Source organism: Sorex fumeus, unplaced genomic scaffold (assembly GCF_029834395.1).
Source record: "Sorex fumeus unplaced genomic scaffold, SorFum_2.1 ptg000045l, whole genome shotgun sequence".
Lineage (NCBI taxonomy): Eukaryota > Metazoa > Chordata > Mammalia > Eulipotyphla > Soricidae > Sorex > Sorex fumeus.
This window is the reverse complement of record NW_026606102.1, coordinates 5,299,708-5,317,305: the sequence shown is the minus strand read 5'-3', so window position 1 is coordinate 5,317,305 and position 17,598 is coordinate 5,299,708. Positions and strand designations below refer to the sequence as shown.

General features: G+C 47.3%; 1 protein-coding gene across 2 annotated transcripts in view; it reads left to right on the top strand.

The window, feature by feature from the left end:
• Positions 1-17,598, top strand: part of PATJ (PATJ crumbs cell polarity complex component) — a 391,552-nt gene that overhangs the window by 306,147 nt on the left and 67,807 nt on the right. For both annotated transcript variants that reach the window (XM_056122284.1, XM_056122283.1), the window contains one exon: positions 7,167-7,300. In XM_056122284.1, coding sequence (XP_055978259.1) covers positions 7,167-7,300 — 134 coding nt within the window. The remainder of the gene's footprint in view (positions 1-7,166; positions 7,301-17,598) is intronic.

Sequence of the window (17,598 nt, the reverse complement as noted above, 5' to 3'; positions counted from 1 at the left end):
ATTGGTATTTACGTTCCCTTTCTGAATTCCTGGCTTGAATTATGCTGACTAGCAATTGAAAAGAGAGCTTCAAAGTGAATAATGAGTTTTTCCGCTTTTCTTTCATGCGAGTCAGGTTGGTTTTTTGTTTTGCCTTTTTTTTTTTTTTAAAGAACTTAAAACACCGGGTTTCTGAAGGCAAAGCAGCCCTCTGAGCAATCTTAGCAGAATCCTATGGTAATTGTCTTTTACCTCCATTCCCATAAATATTAACTTATAGAAAAATGAGCAGGAAGCTTTTATTAGAAACCACTGGGTTTCCACTTTAATTCTTGCTCAATGTGATCGGTAAGCTGTAGATCCTGGGGTAAATATTAGCCCAGAAGCTGGGTTTGTGTTTTTGTTGTTGTTGTTGTTTTTGGAGGGGGGATATCACACCTGGCAGTGCTCAAGGTATACTCCTGGCTCCGTGCTCACTGATCACTCCTGGTGGATTTGGGGAACCCTATGAAGTGCTGAGGGTTGCAGCCCCTTGAACACTTGCAAGGCAAGCGCCTGACCTGCTGTACTATTTCTCCAGCTCCCCCCAAAGCTGTTTTTGTGGCATCTGCAAGCTCAAAACTGTTTTCACATTTTTCAGAGGCTGAACAAAATCAGAAACTTATGAAATACAAATTTCAGTGTCCATTAATAAAATTTGATCAGAATACTCACTGGCTTCCATATTGCATCACAGTCACAATCACAACCATCCTGTTGTTCGTCGATTGCCTCGAGCAGGCCCCAGTAACGTCTCCTTCGTCCTAGCCCTGAGATTTTTTTAAAAAGTGCCATATTCAAGGCTCTTTCAGGGTTAGGAGAATGAGACCCATCATTATTACTGGTATTTGGCATATTGGGTACGCCACGGGGAGTTTGCCAGACCCTGCCGTGTGGGCAGGTTACATTCGGTAGCCTGCCAGTTTGTCCAAAGTAGGAATGAGATGATAAGATGTCGCTTCCGGGAGCTGGGTTTTATAATCTCTGGGTCTTGGCTGTTGATGGGATTACACGGCGCCAGGGGGCCAGTTGGTGGGTGTGACCCCCGCCTACTGGAATTTGGAAGATCTGGGTGGAGGATGCTCAGCCCCGATCCAAGTAGGCTTGGAGATCTCAGCCCCGGGATCCGCGTGCCTTTGTTCCTCTGCCGGTACCTTCATGTGTACGGAGAGTGGTCTCAGCATGGTGGTGGCTGGTTCTGGAGGTCTTCGGCTGCTGGAGCATATGCATATGCTTATTTTTACCTTTTCCTTTTTTCTTTTTTTGTTTTTGTTTTTGTTTTTAACTCCTGGTGGTTTTCAAGAGCTACTCCTAGCTCTGTACTCAGGGTCACTCCTAGCATGTTCTGTGACTATCTCTCCAGTCTGTGACAGATGTTAGATGGTTGTCATAGAGACCACTCATACTGTAAGGACCAAAATATTTACTGTTTACCCTTTTGCCAAAACTGTTGGCTGATTCTGGGACTGGAGAGACCTCAGTGGGCTGGAGTTCAGACCTGGATTTTATCCCTGGCACCACGTGGTCTCCGAAGTTCTGCCAAGAGAGACTCCCCACGCACTGAGCCAGGAGTGGCCCCTGAGCAGCAGTGAGTGTGGCCCCAAAACAACCACTCTGTATTGATCATTGGCTGATCCCAGTGTAGGGCTCTGATAAGTTACTGGATATCACATATTTATACCTCAGTCATGGAAATTAATTGTCCCACCATTAAATCCGGGAAATTTTCATTCATTTGCTCATCTGTTTGTCAAACCTTTCTGGGAAAGTTGAAAAGAACGAGACTTTGGGCTGAACTCCTGGAGAGAAACCCACCCGAGACTAACACAGAAATGAAACGCCATCTCCACGGCCTCCAACCAGATCTCTTCTGTCTTCCCCTTCAGGAGACTAGAAGAGTCATTTCTAAACAAAGAATTCACTTTAAAAAAAATCCATACAATGGTGCCACGGTTGTACGTGTTTTTATTGTACATCAGTGGAAAATGAGGTGTAAAATACCTAACACTGCAAGACGATCTGGACAATCTCGGGGTCCAGGAGGTGCTCCGAGAGCTGGAGCACGTGTTTGGTGAGCACACAGCACAGGTTCAATTCCCCAAACCACACGGCCTCCCAGTACTGCCAGGTATATCCCTGGTGGCCCCCACCACTGATCAATCTCCCCCCACCCTTCCAGAAAGACCTGGAGAGAAATCAAGTTCATAACCTCATATTCTGATACATACATGTGGGAGGGCGGGGGGCGGGGCAGGGATTGAATTCGGGGCCTCACACATGTGAGCCATGAACTCCTCACTGAGCCACATCCCCACCAGCCTGTGGCATTTTTCAGCATGGCCACACCCAGCGGTGCAGTGCCAAGGGGCGGAGAGGGGGTGGCAGGCCACACCAGGGATCTCAGTCTTCAACTATGAAACACCCCCTCTCTCCCAGCATCATTGATGTGGTCACTAAGATGTTCACTCTTAGGCAAGAGGCCATTAGATTAGCACATTCCACCCGGAAGGAGCTAACCATCATAGGACTATTGACAGTGACCACCCCTGGGCTGAGTTCCCCTACATGCTCCCTGCGTCCTCTCCCCAAGAGGAAAGAGGCCTGATGTCCTGGACACTCCTGACACCATGACTTGGTGGTGACGAGTCAGAGCAGGGCCACCCACAGCCTGGGCCCCTGTGTCCTACCAAGCAAGGGCCAGTGTTTCCTGGGAAGAGCCAGAGAGGAGACACTGAGGATGCATGATCCATCTGCTGCAGCCACTCAGTGGCACGGCTGTCTAAAGCATGACTACAGACATGGGTCATAGGGATATGAACCCGTGTGTGTGTGTGTGTGTGTGTGTGTGCGCGTGCACGCGCACGCACACGTGCATATGCACTCAAGCATGGCTTTATTTAGCAACAACAGATATGAATTTTATATGATTTCATATTTTGTATTATAAGAAGTAGAACTTGGGGCCAGAGCGATAGTACAGAGGTTAAGGTGCTTACCTTGTATGCCACCTGGTTTGGTCTCTGACATCCCATATGGTCCCCGAACCTCTACCAGGAGTGATCCCTAAGCACAGAGCCAGAAGTAAACCCTGAGCATTGGCAGGTATGACCCAAAAACCAGGAAGAAAAACAAAGAACTTTATTTTTTTTAGAGTTAAGGCTCAGACTGACTTGGGAGGAAAGCCAGCAAATGAGGTTCTGATGTTCTGATTCGCCATGTCCCTTGGCCTCGACGTGTAAATTCCAGTTTATGTGCCCCTGAGACATAGTCCCTTCGCACTCGATAGAGAACGTGTGCCTTATAGCAACAGTTTAAAAGCACATTAGGCTCTGAGACCTTGTGCTAATTCCCAGCATCCCAGCTGCACCCAAAAAAAAAAAATGGACTTTTTGGAATTTCAGAGCATGAATTATCTGAAGCAGAAGCCATTCTAAGTGAAACCTTCACCTGCCTGGAAATAAAACGTTTCTTCTGATTTTTTTTCTTCTTTCCTCAACCTTTTGAAAATCCACAGGGTCAGCAGATCTTGTCTGCCGTAAGCAAATCACTTGACCTTTGTGCTGTAGCTGCAGTCGCCAACAGGTGGCACCCTGTGCTATCAGCCCTTCACTAACATCACCTTAAGAACCAGTACCAGGGAGGGTCCTGCTTAGCCCTCGGCGAAGAGGATGTCTTCAGGGGGGTAGTTGTTTGCATAAGACGCTCCTGAAACTAACATTTGAAACGTTTCAATTTTACAGTCATCTGGAAAATGCATGGACTCCAGTAACGGAGTATGCACTCAGCTGTCACTGTCACTGTCACTGTCCTCCCGTTGTTCATCGATTTGCTCGAGCGGGCCCAGTAACGTCTCCATTGTGACAATTGTTACTGTGTTTGGCATATGGAATACGTCACGGGTAGCTTGCCAGGCTTTGCTGTGCGGGCGAGATACTCTCAGTAGCTTACTGGGCTCTCCGAGAGGGGCGGAGGAATGGAACTCGGGTTGGCCATGTTGGCCACCTGCAAGGCAAACGCCCTACCCGCTGTGCTATCGCTCCAGCCCATGCACTCAACAAATGACTGTTATTAAGCATCCTAGCCAATTTTGGGCTGGAGGGATAGCACAGCGGTAAGGCGTTTGCCTTGCGCACAGCCAGCCCGACCCAGCCACGTTTGATTTCTCCACCCCTCTCGGAGAGCCCGGCAAGCTACTGAGGGTATCTCACCCACATGGCAAAGCCTGGCAAGCTCCCCGTGACGTATTCGATATGTGCGAAACACAGTAACAGCAAGTCTCAAAATGGAGACGTAACTGGGCCCACTCGAGCAAATCAATGAACAACGGGAGGACAGCCAATTTTAGCCTGTTTATCCCACCCCTCGCCTCTGGTTTTTAGGTTAACCCAATCAGTCAGCGATTTACTTGTTTGTTGGTTGGTTTGTTTGTGGGTGGTGTAAGAGATCAAATCCAAGACTTCATACATGCGAGACCCTTGCTCTACCACTGAGCTATTATCTCTTGTCCCTGAAACTATGATTTTTCTTTTTTGCCTCAATTTCGCACTACATCCAACTACACTCGGGTCAGCTACATGCCCAGACAAGCACCTCTCTAGCCCCAAACTGATTTGTTTTAAGTAATCCTTTTTGTTGTTTGCTTGCTTACATATATTTGTTTGAGGCTTCTTCCCTGGGGTCCCTGGGAGTTCCTGGGCACATACCCACAACCGTGCTGGGGAAACATGCAGTGCTGGGGATGGAACCCAGGTCCTGTGCATGCTACACGTGTGCTTCAGCCCTTCACACTGGTTCCCCTGCCTCAGAACTAAGCCTTTCAGGGCAGAGAGATAGCACAGGGGTTCAGGCACTATTTTTTTCTTGCACATGACTGACCCTGCTTCAATCCCTGGCATCCTGTTAGGTCCCCTGGACACCACCAGGAGTGAGCCCTGAGCACAGAGCCAGAGGTAACCCCTGAGACCTGCTGGGTGTGGCCTAAAAACAAAACAAACCCAGAATGTAAACCTTTACCAAACAGCAATAAATCTTTTAGCAGACTTTCTGCTTCTGGAACCAACAATTAATTCTTGAGCAGAGTACTTATAACCTTCCTGCTTTTACTATGTATTGCCCCCGGCCCTCCAGGGGCACCCACTCAGGTCTTTGGAATGTCCCTTTTCCAGAAAGTTACATTTGTGATGGTACATTAGTGTGCCACCCTAAAAATCTTTATGCTAGGAAATGTTTTGCTTTGCTTGCTTGCTAGTTCTTTCTCTCTCAAGTGACATTTATCTAAGTGACTCATTCATGTGGTCTGAGTTTCAGGTAAAGGTAGATGGTGGGAGTTTGACTTGCACATAGCCAACCTGGCTTAGATCCCCAGCACCCCATATGCTCCCCCGAGCCCCACCAGGAGTGGTCCTGAGTACAGAGTGAGAGATCAGCCCTGAACATCACTAGATGTGACCTCCAAAACAAGGTAGATAGTGAGAATCCCTCACTCTTGAATATCTCTACTTAAATTCAAACTGGTTGCATTCGGTGGCCAAGAACTGTTCCCCCAACCGGCTGACAGCAACAGACAAAGGAACAGGACCATGGATGGTTGATAATCAGTGACATGTTTTTCTTCTTAGAGTGTAGTTACATAGAAATCAGAAATCAGGGCTAGAGCAATAGCACAGCGGGAAGGGTGTTTGCTTTGCATGTGGCCGACCCCAGGTTCAATTCCCAGCATCCCATATGGTCCCCCAAGCACTGCCAGGAGTAATTTCTGAGCACAAAGTCAGGAGTAACCCCTGTGCATCACCGGGTATAACCCAAAAAAGAAGAAAAAAAAAACAGAAATCAGAAATTGTGAAATATGGGCGTATGTATAGATGTGGTTGAACATCAGCATAACAGTAAACAGATGTAAAGTCCATCGGTGGAAGTTCTAGATTAATGCAAGGACAAAATCTTATCTGGGGGGTTCAGCACTCTAGGTTATTAGAAGATCTGCTCAAGGGTGGGATTTCATCTAAGGGCACATTGCTTTCTCCTTTCCTTAGCTAGTAATCCATTTAAGCACCCATTGAATACTAATATTTTGTCATTTGGTATGGGCTGGAGTGATAACACAGCGGGTAGGGCGTTTGCCTTGCACGCAGCCAACCTGGGTTCAATTCCTCTGTCCCTCTCGGAGAGCCCTGCCCGCATGGCAGAGTCTGGTAAGCTCCCTGTGGCGTATTCGATATGCCAAAAACAGTCACAACAAGTCTCACAATGGAGACACTACTGGTGCTCGCTCAAGCAAATTGAAGAACAGCGGGAGGACAGTGCTACAGTGCTATATTTTTAGAGATAATTTTTAGGTTAATTATTTTCGGTTACATCATGTTGTATTGATTAGATCCTTTAGTTCAATTCACATCAGATGCCCTCATTGAAAGCACTTAAGCACACTATTCATTAGCATTTTATAACTCTAACTCACAATCTTCTGTCTTAGCAGTCTTTCCTCTCATTATAACCCAAACCTGCAGGTACTTAATCATCTTAAAGGCTTCCAGGCCAGTTTTCACTGGGGTAGTTTAAGATTTCAACAATTTCAGGCCAGAGATATAGTACCGGTGTTAAGGAACATGCCTTGCATCCTACCAACTCTGGTTTGAATCCTGGGATCACCTAGGGTCCCCCAAGAACTACCAGGGGTCACTTCCAAGCACAGAGCCAGGAATAGACCCAGAGAACCTCTGGGTGTGGTCCCAAATCACCACCAATACCCCCAAATTTTTTTGCAAGGATTTCATAGTCCATGCTTGGGCAAGGGAGATACAGTACTGATGTCTTGTTTTGTTTTGTCTCGGGGCTGCGTCGAGGGTTCTGTATTTAGGAATCATTCCTGGAGAGACTCAGAGGACTATATAGGGTGACAGGGATCGAACCCAGGTTGGCTGTGTACAAGACAAGTATACTACCCTCCAACCTACCCCTCTGTCCTCTCTCTCCAGCCCTGCTTTACTGATTCTGTCTCCACAATGCTACCAGAGTGTCCTGTTTAACCCCAGGTGTGGGCAGTCAGTGGTGACCTCATCTTCTCTCTCCTCCTCGACAACTGGAAGGGGGGGTGATTGACACACGTAGGACACCCCCCCATGACTCATCTGTATTCCTGCCTTCCCCAGGTGGCTTCCAGGCTCCTCTATCCGTGGACCCTGCCACGTGTCCCATTGTCCCCGGCCAGGAAATGATTATAGAAATATCCAAGGGACGGTCCGGGCTTGGCCTCAGCATCGTGGGAGGAAAAGACACACCCTTGGTAAGTTCTAGAAGTAAAATGTTGCTACGGGCCCGAGCAGATGGTTGAGCCGATGTAGGGCCTGGGGCCTCCTGCCTGCAAGTTGGGTTGTCCACGGTGTGGCAGAGCATCTTTGGGACTGGCTGTGTATGTCATTCTTCTGGTGGTCTGCGTGCACGGTTTCTCAGAGATCTCCGTGTATGAAATTGTGTTTGTTCCAATGCCCCTGAGACTCACGATATCACAGCAATACTTGGAAGAGTATTCAAAGACTTAGAATGGTGCGTGACCCAGGCAAAGTGTAAAATAAGGAGAAAGTACAGTGGTAAGGCACCTGGCATGCACGCGACACTCCTAGGTTAGATCCCCAGCACTGCATATGGCCCCCCAGCACTGCTAGGGGTCACTCCTGAGCTCCCGAGCACTCCAGGGTGTGACCCAAATCCTCCCCCACAAATAAGAGGAAGTCTTGACCATAGATCTCATCATCAGTATTTAATAGAGTGCAGATATGGGGGCTGGAGTGGGCAGGGCATTCATCTTAAGTTTGGACAACCTGGGTTCGATCCCATATGGTCCCCCGAGCATCACTGGGAGTCATTCCTGAGTGCAGAGCAAGGAATAACCCCTGGATATCACTAGGTGTGCCCACCAAAAAAAGAATGTGATAAAAGTGACCATCTATTTCTTCAGCTCAGCCACTTAAGCTTTGTTTTATTCTTACTATGTCCACATCCACTCACAACTTTTTCCCTTTTTAATGCTAGAGATTGGAGATTTTTAGTTTCTGCTAGGATAATGGATCTTTCAATATTTTATACATAATGGAATATGTATGGAATAAAATACTGCCACTAAATGTAATGTTTTCTGACTTTTGGGTTACTGAGAACTTATATTACACAAAGCAAATTTGATCCAAAAGGGTAAAGTGGAAAGTCGTTTTCTCTCCTGTTCTCTTGTCCTCCTCTTCCCTTTATCCCCATTCCAGAATGACCTTCTCCCTAAGGACAGCCCCTCATTAATATATGGAACCAGAGTGACAGTACAGCAGGTAGGGTTGCTTGCCTTGTACACATCCAACCCAAATTCGATCTCCAGCATTCCTTAAGGTCCCCCAAGCCTGCCAGAAGTAACTCCTGAATGCAGAGTCAGGAGTAACCCTGAGCAATGCCTGGTATGGCCCAAACACCCTGAAAAAACTGCGTGCATGCGTGTGTGCGTGTGTGCATGAGTGCGTGCATGCGTGCGTGTGTGCGTGTGTGCATGCGTGCGTGCGTGTGCGTGTGTGTGTGTGTGTGTGTGTGTGTGTGTGTGTTGGAGATATATCTGACAGAGCTCAAGGCTTATTCCTGGCTCTGTACTGAGATCTCTCCTGGTGAGGCTGAAGGGAACATGGGGTGTCAGGAATCAAGCCCTGGTGAGCTGTGTGCAGGGCAAGCACCCTACCCATGATACGTGCGATCACTCTGGCCCATTGAATATATTTTTACGTGAGCATTATAGCTTTATTTTTGTCCGCATGATGAGTGAGGAATGCTGTGTGTGCCACATTTACAGACAAAACAAGTACAATATGGTTCATACCGTGTGTCTCACTTTGGGCAAGAATTATGACCTGTCTGTATTTAAACCAACGGGGTGCTGGGAAGAGCCTGTTTCTTTGCTTTGGCCCAGATATTAGTTCCCCAGAGCCCTCGGAAACTTAGGCGTGGCCTGGACGCCGGTCCTGGGGTCTCGCTGCTTCTCCAGGATCCAGGTTCCCACCTTCCTCTCTCCTGCTCTCTGGCCTCTAGCGAGAATCCTGGCGGCTGGTTGCCTCCCGCTGAACCCTTGAGCCGCGTGTGCTCAGAGGGGTGTGCAATGATCAAAGGCATTTTGTCTCCGTCTGACCAACCTGTGCTGCTGAGACTCAAGCCTGGATCCTTCAGCTCCTGGCCCGTGCAGGCAGGCAGTTCTGTGCACACAGCATCGGGTGGAGCTGGAAGCCCTGGGGCTCAGCTGCTCGGCAGCGGGGTGGAGCTCCCAACCTTCCCTGAGCCTGTCCAGAGTTCCTCATCACCCATGGGCTTCCCAATCTTCCGTAATGTTCCTTATCATTCTCCTTCAAGTGACTTCTTAATCATTTTTTAAGGTAATGAATATGGTTTTTTACTGTTTGGCTGGAGTGATAGCACAGCAGGTAGGGCACGTGGCCAACCTGGGTTCAATTCCTCCATCCCTCTTGGAGAGCCCAGAAAGTAGCGAGAGTATTCCGTCCGCTCAGCAGAGCCTGCCAAGCTCCCCATGGCATATTCGATAGGCCAAAAACAGTAACAACAAGTCTCACAATGGAGACGTTACTGGTGCCTGCTCGAGCAAACAGATGAACAATGGGAGGACAGTGCTACAGTGCTACTGTTTGGCTAAAATCATGACCATGCAATAGATAAGTAGGCTGCCTGGTTTGGTTTGGTTTGGTTTGGTTTGGTTTGGTTTGGTTTGGTTTGGTTTTAGGGGGTGCCACATCCTGCAATGCTCAGGGTTTGCTGCTGGCTCTGCACTCAGGGGTGCCAGGGAGCAAACCCAGGTCAGCCATGTGCAAGACAAGCCCTACCCACTGTACTGTTTCTCCAGCCACTCCTTTCTTTTTATTTTTTAAACATATTTTTTTTATTAGTGGAACACCATGAGGTACACTTGTAGATTTACAAATTTTTGTGCTTGGGTTTCGATTATACAATGATCAAGTACCCATCCCTCCATCAGTGCCCATTTTCCACCACCATGGATCCCAGTATCCCTCCCACACCCATCCCCCTCATCCCACCCTGCCTCTGTGGCAGGGCATTCCCTTTTGTTCTCTCTCTCCTTTTGGGTGTTGTGGTCTGCAAAAGAGGCATTGAGTGGCAATCATGTTCAGTCCATAGTCTACTTTCAACATGTATCTCCCCTCCTGGGAGGATCCTCCAAACACCCTTTATTTGGTGCTCCCTTCTCTATCTGAGCTGCCCTTTCCCCTAGAGTGCCCAGCTAGCCCCTCCTTTCTTACTTTTCTCTATGTCTTTTCTTTCTTCACTGATTTAGCACTAATTGGCAGTCTGAGAAATCTGGGGGTGAATGTCACACCTCATTCATCCGTGACTGTCACTGTTCCCACCAATGTCCCAGTGCCGCCCACCCCACACAGACCCACTGCAGTCTCCCCACCTCCACTCCGTCCCTCTGCGAGTGACCCTGGTTTCAGTTGAGTCCGTCTCCAGAGGGGCTCAGACTTACCTGGTCCATTGCTTTCTGTCCAGAAAAATAAAATCACTCAGCGCCCCCCCCACCCCCCGGAAATCTACCTTCTGTAAGTAAACAAGCAGAAAGTGTCCCAGTTTATACCCAAGACTGCTCCTGCACCCCTGGGGAGGTGGCGCCCACTCTCATGAACTCTGAAAAAGCCCGTTCGGTTGTTTCCTACTAGTTTATTTTATTTTGGCTTTTTGGGTCACACCTGGTGATGCTCAGGGGTTTCTCCTGGCTCTGCACTCAGGAATCACTCCTGGTGGTTCTCGAAGGACCAGATGCGCATTTCCTGATATATGGGGCAGCCTGGCGAGACTGTAAATCCTGTTGTCCTTGGGAGGGGAGGCACCACTTAAAGATGAGAGATGGGGCCCAGCGCCTGTCTCCTGACCTCAGGTACCTCATCCAGCACCGCCAGACAGATGTCCGGGTAACATAAGGGGGGATGGATCTGAGGCTGTGCCCCAGGAGGCTGGCAGGAAGCCAGCGTTCACGAGAGAAAGATGCTCACCCACCCCCCACCCTGGCTCCCCTGACAGCCCAGATGCCGTCTGTGCACATGCCCCCAGCAGGCCATCGGGGGCAACGCCTCCCATGAATCCACCTGTGCTCGCAGGCTGCCACCTCCTTACCAGGGCTTCGGTGGGACTCCAGGATTGTTTATGTCCTGAACTGTTCTCAGGAGCTCTACAGGCCATGGGCTGCCACGCACCACGGTAGTCTAGTCTGCTCAAAAGGAATTGTGGGCAGTATTGGGACCTTGTAGCTTTGCAGGGCTGCAGATGGGGCTCAGAGAAGCCCCATCCCATACTTGCCTTGCATGTGTGAGGCTCTAGGTTGGACCCCAGCACCACACAAACTCACACACTCTCACACTCACGCACACACACTCATGCACACATACACACAATTGCACACACACGCACACATATGCACACAGACGCACAACCTTTTCACTTTCATCTGTCCGTTTGATAGCGTTTGAGCGTGAGCCTTCTCTCATCTCTGGTGGAGGGAGCAGGCACTGCGTCACACATCTGACTTCTCCATAGCTTCCCTCTCTGCTGTCTGTCCTGGGCAGACAGCCTCCGGGAGGGACCTGACACTGCATCAGTCCTGTCTGCTATAAATACTGGAGCTGAGGCAGGTGGTTCCTGCGAGCACCGAGCACAGTTCCCTTAGCAGCCCCAGGTGCTCACTGCCCGTCACCAGCTTGGACCCTCCAGCTCCCGTGATGATGGTGAAGGCTTAGGAGCCCCATTGGAGCCAGGCTGTCCTCCAGGACAACCCCTGCCTCTGTCATGAGCATGGTGTGGGCACCCCAGACAGACCTGCACAAAACAAGTGTAGCTTTTGGGGATAGTTGGCATCTGTGTGCCTAAAGGCAGACCTTCACTGGGTGCCAAAATTAAAATGAAACCAAAACTAAAATAGAATAGACTCGAAAGTATTTCTAACTTAAGGAAACTGGAGAGATAGCACAGTGGGTAAGGCATTTGCCTTGCACACAGCCGACCCAGGTTCGATCCCCAGCATCCCATGTGGTCCCCCAGCACCGCAAGGAGTAATTCCTGAGTGCAGAGCCAGGAGTAAGCTCTGAGCATAACACTGGGTGTGACCCGTCAAAAGTTTTCTATTTGGGGGACTAGGGAAAAAAAGGAGAGCAATATACCCTTTCTAGATTATTGAATACAGATTATTTGTTATATGTGTGATATCACGATCACGACCATCCTGTTATTCGTCGATTGCCTCAAGCAGGCCCCAGTAATGTCTCCTTCGTCCTAGCCCTGAGATTTTTTTAAAAAGTGTCATATTCAAGGCTATTTCAGAGTTAGGAGAATGAGACCCATCATTGTTACTGGTATTTAACATATTGAGTACGCCACGGGGAGTTTGCCAGACTCTGCCATGTGGGCAGGTTACATTCGGTAGCCTGCCAGTTTGTCCAAAGTAGGAATGGGATAATAAAACTAGCTGTGTGATATCAGCTGGTTTATTTTTGGTGTAAGCTGGTGACCTTGTAACCAAATGCAATCAACCATGCATTACATGGTTGATCTGTGATTAACAGTGAATTATTTCTCATTGTGAAATGGGGCAGGGAGCTTGCAGGGTCCTCTGGCACCGTTTCCCAGTTCAAGGGGCTCCCTTGAGAACTCTTCACCTTCATGAGGACACCCACCCACCTCCAGGGCTGCTGTCCTGTGAGGTTAGGATTTCCACATCACCTTGGGGTACTCGCAGTCAGTAACTCAGATCGATGAAACCCAGCACTTTGTTTAATGACTTCACTTCTTGAGTTTTGTTTTTAGTTTGGGTCACACCTGGCAGTGCTCTCAGGGATTACTCCTGGCTCTGCACTCAAGGAGCCTTGTTCTTTCTGTTTGTTTTTGTTTTGTTTGGGGGGCCACAACTCAGCAATGCTCAGAGGTGACTCCTGGCTCTGCACTCAGGAATTAATCCTGGCGGTGCTTAATAGATATTGTATGGGATGCCGGGGATCGAACCTGTGTCAACTGTGTGTGCAAGGCAAACATTTTAAGTCCACTTCTCCTTATGGTCCCCCTTAGAACCCCTCACCATTTCTTTAAGCCTCTCCCTGAGCCCATCTCAGACACATTTGCTTCCAGTGCCCCAGCGCCTCCCACTCCTGTCTCTTACACTGGGGCCTGATGATCAGACATTTGGTTCCAGTGTGTCCAGAAGTGAAACATAGTTCCCTAGTGTTGCTTATTGGAACTGTTTTATCACCACTCTTGGAGATTCTGGAGAAGGGAAAGAAACACTTAAGAAACAAGTTATCCTAGAGTGTTGGTGGATTTGAAGCGCCCTTGGGATTGAGCCTGGGAATTGGAGAAAGGAGCCTCAGGGACCCTCCTTGCTGCATTTACTCTCTTCTTGAGACCCTCACCTTAGGTTCTGGCTGTGGACATCCTATCCAGTCCAGCCTTGCTGAGAACAGAGCAAAGTTCTGTGACATCGAATCCTAGATCCTTAATTGAGGGACCGGGACGAACATCAGAACCCTTCTGGTAACAGAGATGTGAAGGAACTCGGAATAGCTCAATGGGCCAAGCACATGCAGGAGGTCTTGATTTGATCCCTGGAACTTCCTGGTCCCCTGAACACCTTCAGGATTGACCTGAAGTCACCCCCAAGCAGAGCTAGGCGTGGGTCCGACACCCTCCCCTCACGTCCTGCCCTTTCCACCCCAGATCTTTTCTATAAGCATCTGTCTGGTTCTGAATTCACCTCATTTGCCCCTTCACCGTGTTGTCTACTTTTGTCTCTCTGTTACTGCTCTTTGAATCGCGATCTTTTTTTTTTTTAAGAATAGAAAGCTATTTTATATTTGATTAAGTGTTTTATTTTGCCGTTCCCCTTCCCGTGAACTTTGCACGGTCTGTTTCATGAGAAGTGTGGGTTTGCTTTGGCATATAATTCCCCCAGAGCTAAGCCCCTTTTATCGTTATTGCTTAAGTCATGTATTTTTATACAAAACATCTTATTACCTTAGTTTTGTTTCAAAATCAAAGCAAAGTTTGCAAAAAGTATATGAATCACACCAAAAGAATGTTAACGAAGGGTACCTCTGAACGTCCACATTCGGGCATTTCTGATCTTCAGGAATATGACTGTACGTAAAAATATCATGCAAGCTGAGTAAAATTTAGATAAATAAGGACCAGATGGAACCATAGGGACTTTTAAACTACAATGCAAATATTATCCCATTTCCTTAAAATAAATCTATATTTCAGTATGAAAAATTATATTCATATTGATGAGTATCAACTTTTTGTGAAACCACACTTGGCAAGCAAACTCCATGTAAAGTAAATATGAAATACTTTCTTTTTTTGAGTTTGAGAAGAGAAAGCTTTTCAGTCTGGAAATGTGTAACATTTATATATATATTTGCAGCAGCTCTTATATTAGCTGTTTTATTGGTGTGATTTTCATTCCATGTTTTACTTACTTATAAATAGTTGCAGGCATTTGCAGCCCCTGAGTTCAAGTTTTCAGATGGTTTACATAAACCATTGCTTTAAAACATGCATACATTCAGATGGTGTCCTTGATCCCCATAAAAGAGATCAATTTCGTCTTTATATTTCTGTCACAAGATAGAAGTCACTGCTTCATTACTGACTTTAATACTCCTTTATTAATACTCCTTTATGTTGCCTGTAGTTTATTATCTGAAAGTACTTCAGTATTCCAGAGATATGAGCATCTGAGCTATTTTCCTTGAAGGTTTGTCAGGGCATATATTCACAGCCTCCACCCAAGAACATCACAATAAACAGAGGTTTCCTTGGAATTCTTTGATACTTTGGTAGCAAAATTTGGGGGGAGAATTCTCTGAAATCTTCACTGTGCTCTGAGATTCTTAGGAAATGTGCATGGTTGAACCCCATACCCTGAATTTTTCTGTGAAAATTGGCTTTCTGCCAGGTAGCAAGAGACTGGGGTTAGCATCTGAGTAAAGTTTTCTCTTTCCTTTGTCTGATAAAATTGTTGGGCCCTGGCTCAACAGGCTGGGCACATGCATTATGTGCTGAAGACCCAGGTTCCATCCATATGGCCCCCCAAGCACCACTGGGAGCAAAGCAGAAAGCCGGGAGTAGGCCCTGGATACCTCCGAGTATGACCCAATTCACTGACTAAATTGTAGCGTTTTAATGACTCTAGAAACCATGTGGTTCAGCTATTTCCCCCCAAGAATTGGAACATCTGATCAAAGTAGTTCTTGCAGCACTCTGGCGAAGCTGGCTACCTGCAGAGTTTAACTGGCAAACATTTTCCTCCTCTCCCTCCTGTCCTGAGTCCTTCACCCCAGCTACACTTTATTTTCTTCCTTTTACAGTTTTTCAGTTTTAAGCCACATCCAGCATGGTGTTGTTTCTGGCTCTGAGCTCAGGAATCACTCGTGGCAATGCTGGGGGACCATATGGGCTGCCCGGGATTGAACCCAGGTCTGCGGGGTACAAGGCAAGTGCCCTCCCTGCTGTACTTTGGCTCCGGCCCCCACACTTTATTTTCTAATCACTTTCTAACTGAATTGCAATAGGGAAGGTTGGTTTTTGTTATTGTGGTTGTGGTTGTTGTTGTTGTTTGTTGGTTTTTCAAAGACTCACAAAGGGATTGGGGGCAGAAAGGAATTCTGTCCTAAGACAGCCATCCCTTTATTTCTATAAATGTTCAAAACAACTATGAGTTGCGTCTTATCTGTATTGATCATTGTAATGATTCTGATCAAGAAATGAGTATAAATACAATGTACTGATACTTCTATGAATGCAGTTAGGGTGCTATCAGCTTTGTTCCAAGTGAAGTATACTTTGCTTCAGCCCAACACTTTCTTCAGCCTGTTTTATTGCAATAGGTATTGCAAACAAGGAACGTGATCTCTTGCTTGTGTTTTGCCATGTAGATTTCCTATGCTGTTCATAAGAGAGTTTTATGAACACCGTGTTTGAACAGCATCCCCACCCCCAGTGTCAGTGTCCCCCCAGCAAAGTCTCAAGGGTCCGTCTCCCATTACCCTTAGCAGACTCGGTTCCGAAGACCAGCTCTCAGGGTCTCGTAACATTGGCCAGTTGCTATTTCCTTACTATGTTTCTTTCCAAGTTCTTTTTGTTTTGTGCCTCCCCCAGCTCAGGGGCTGCCAGGCAGGCCTTTGAACCTGCTGGACCGTCTCTCCAGCCCGATCTATGCTCTGTTTCTTTACATCCCACAAAGGAGAGAGACTTTCTGCATCTGTCCCTTTCCTCCCAATTGACTTCACTCAGCAGGACACCCGCTAGTTCCGTCCACCCTGCAGCAAATTGTGGGATTTCCTCTTACCTCCTAGCTGAATAGTATTCCCGTTCTTCTCTCTCCTCTCGTCTGTTCTTAGGCACTTGGGTTAGTTGTTTGGCACTTGGCACTTGTTTCTAGGTCTGGGCTAAGGTGACTAGTACTGCAGCAAACGAAGCAATTGCTCGATTTCTGAATATCGACAGACTCAGAAACTCAACACACGAAGCTTCACGTTTGCATGGCTTCTCCCACACCACAGATTTCAGTCGTGTTTTTCTTCCAGAGGGGAAAAATGTCCATTTTATATACATCTTCTGGTCTCTCTCGGACTTTCTTCTCAAAAGGGCTCCACACGCCTCCTGTAACAAGGAAATGAAAAGAAAAATGTCCATTTTCTTCCAGAGGGGAAAAATGTCCATTTTATATACATCTTCTGGTCTCTCTTGGACTTTCTTCTCAAAAGGGCTCCACACGCCTCCTGTAACAAGGAAATGAAAAGAAAAATGTCCATTTTCTTCCAGAGGGGAAAAATGTCCATTTTATATACATCTTCTGGTCTCTCTTGGACTTTCTTCTCAAAAGGGCTCCACACGCCTCCTGTAGCAAGGAAATGAGACATCGTGTTTTGGGGGATCATTTCCTAAAAACTTTTTTTACTTGAATGTGAAAGTTTATATAAAATTTTTCAGTAGATAAAAGGTCTCTTCATATTGTGTTTTGGGAGGGGGAAGTGGGAGTAGGAACTTTGTAAAATTTCTCAGAGATTGGGTTTACTTCCAGAGCAAGTCAAATGAAGTAAAATACGTCCACTGGAAGCAGGATTCGGCCAAGGATAGACACAGCCTTCATAGCCATGTCTGCTATGTAATTCTTCATCAGCGTTTCTTCCTAACGTGGTCATTAGAACAATCCACTGAATATCTAGATATACCAACTTTTTGGCCGAGGAGAAAGTATAGAGTCACAGTAAGGCACTCGCCCTGCTTGTGGCCAACCTGGGGCTGGATTCCCAGCACCCCACCATTCAATTCCTGGTACTATCCCAAACATCACCAGGAGTGATCTCTAAGCTCAGCCAGGTGTGACCCAAAAAACAAAAATTAAAAACCAGGAATGTCAACTCTGAAATCTCCATGGGAACAGTCCTTCCCAAAGGACATCTTGATGACCTCCTCCAATCCACAGGAGACCCGCGGTTAATTTCTGGAACCCGTGGCTGCTTCCAGAGCTTGGGGCCTGCT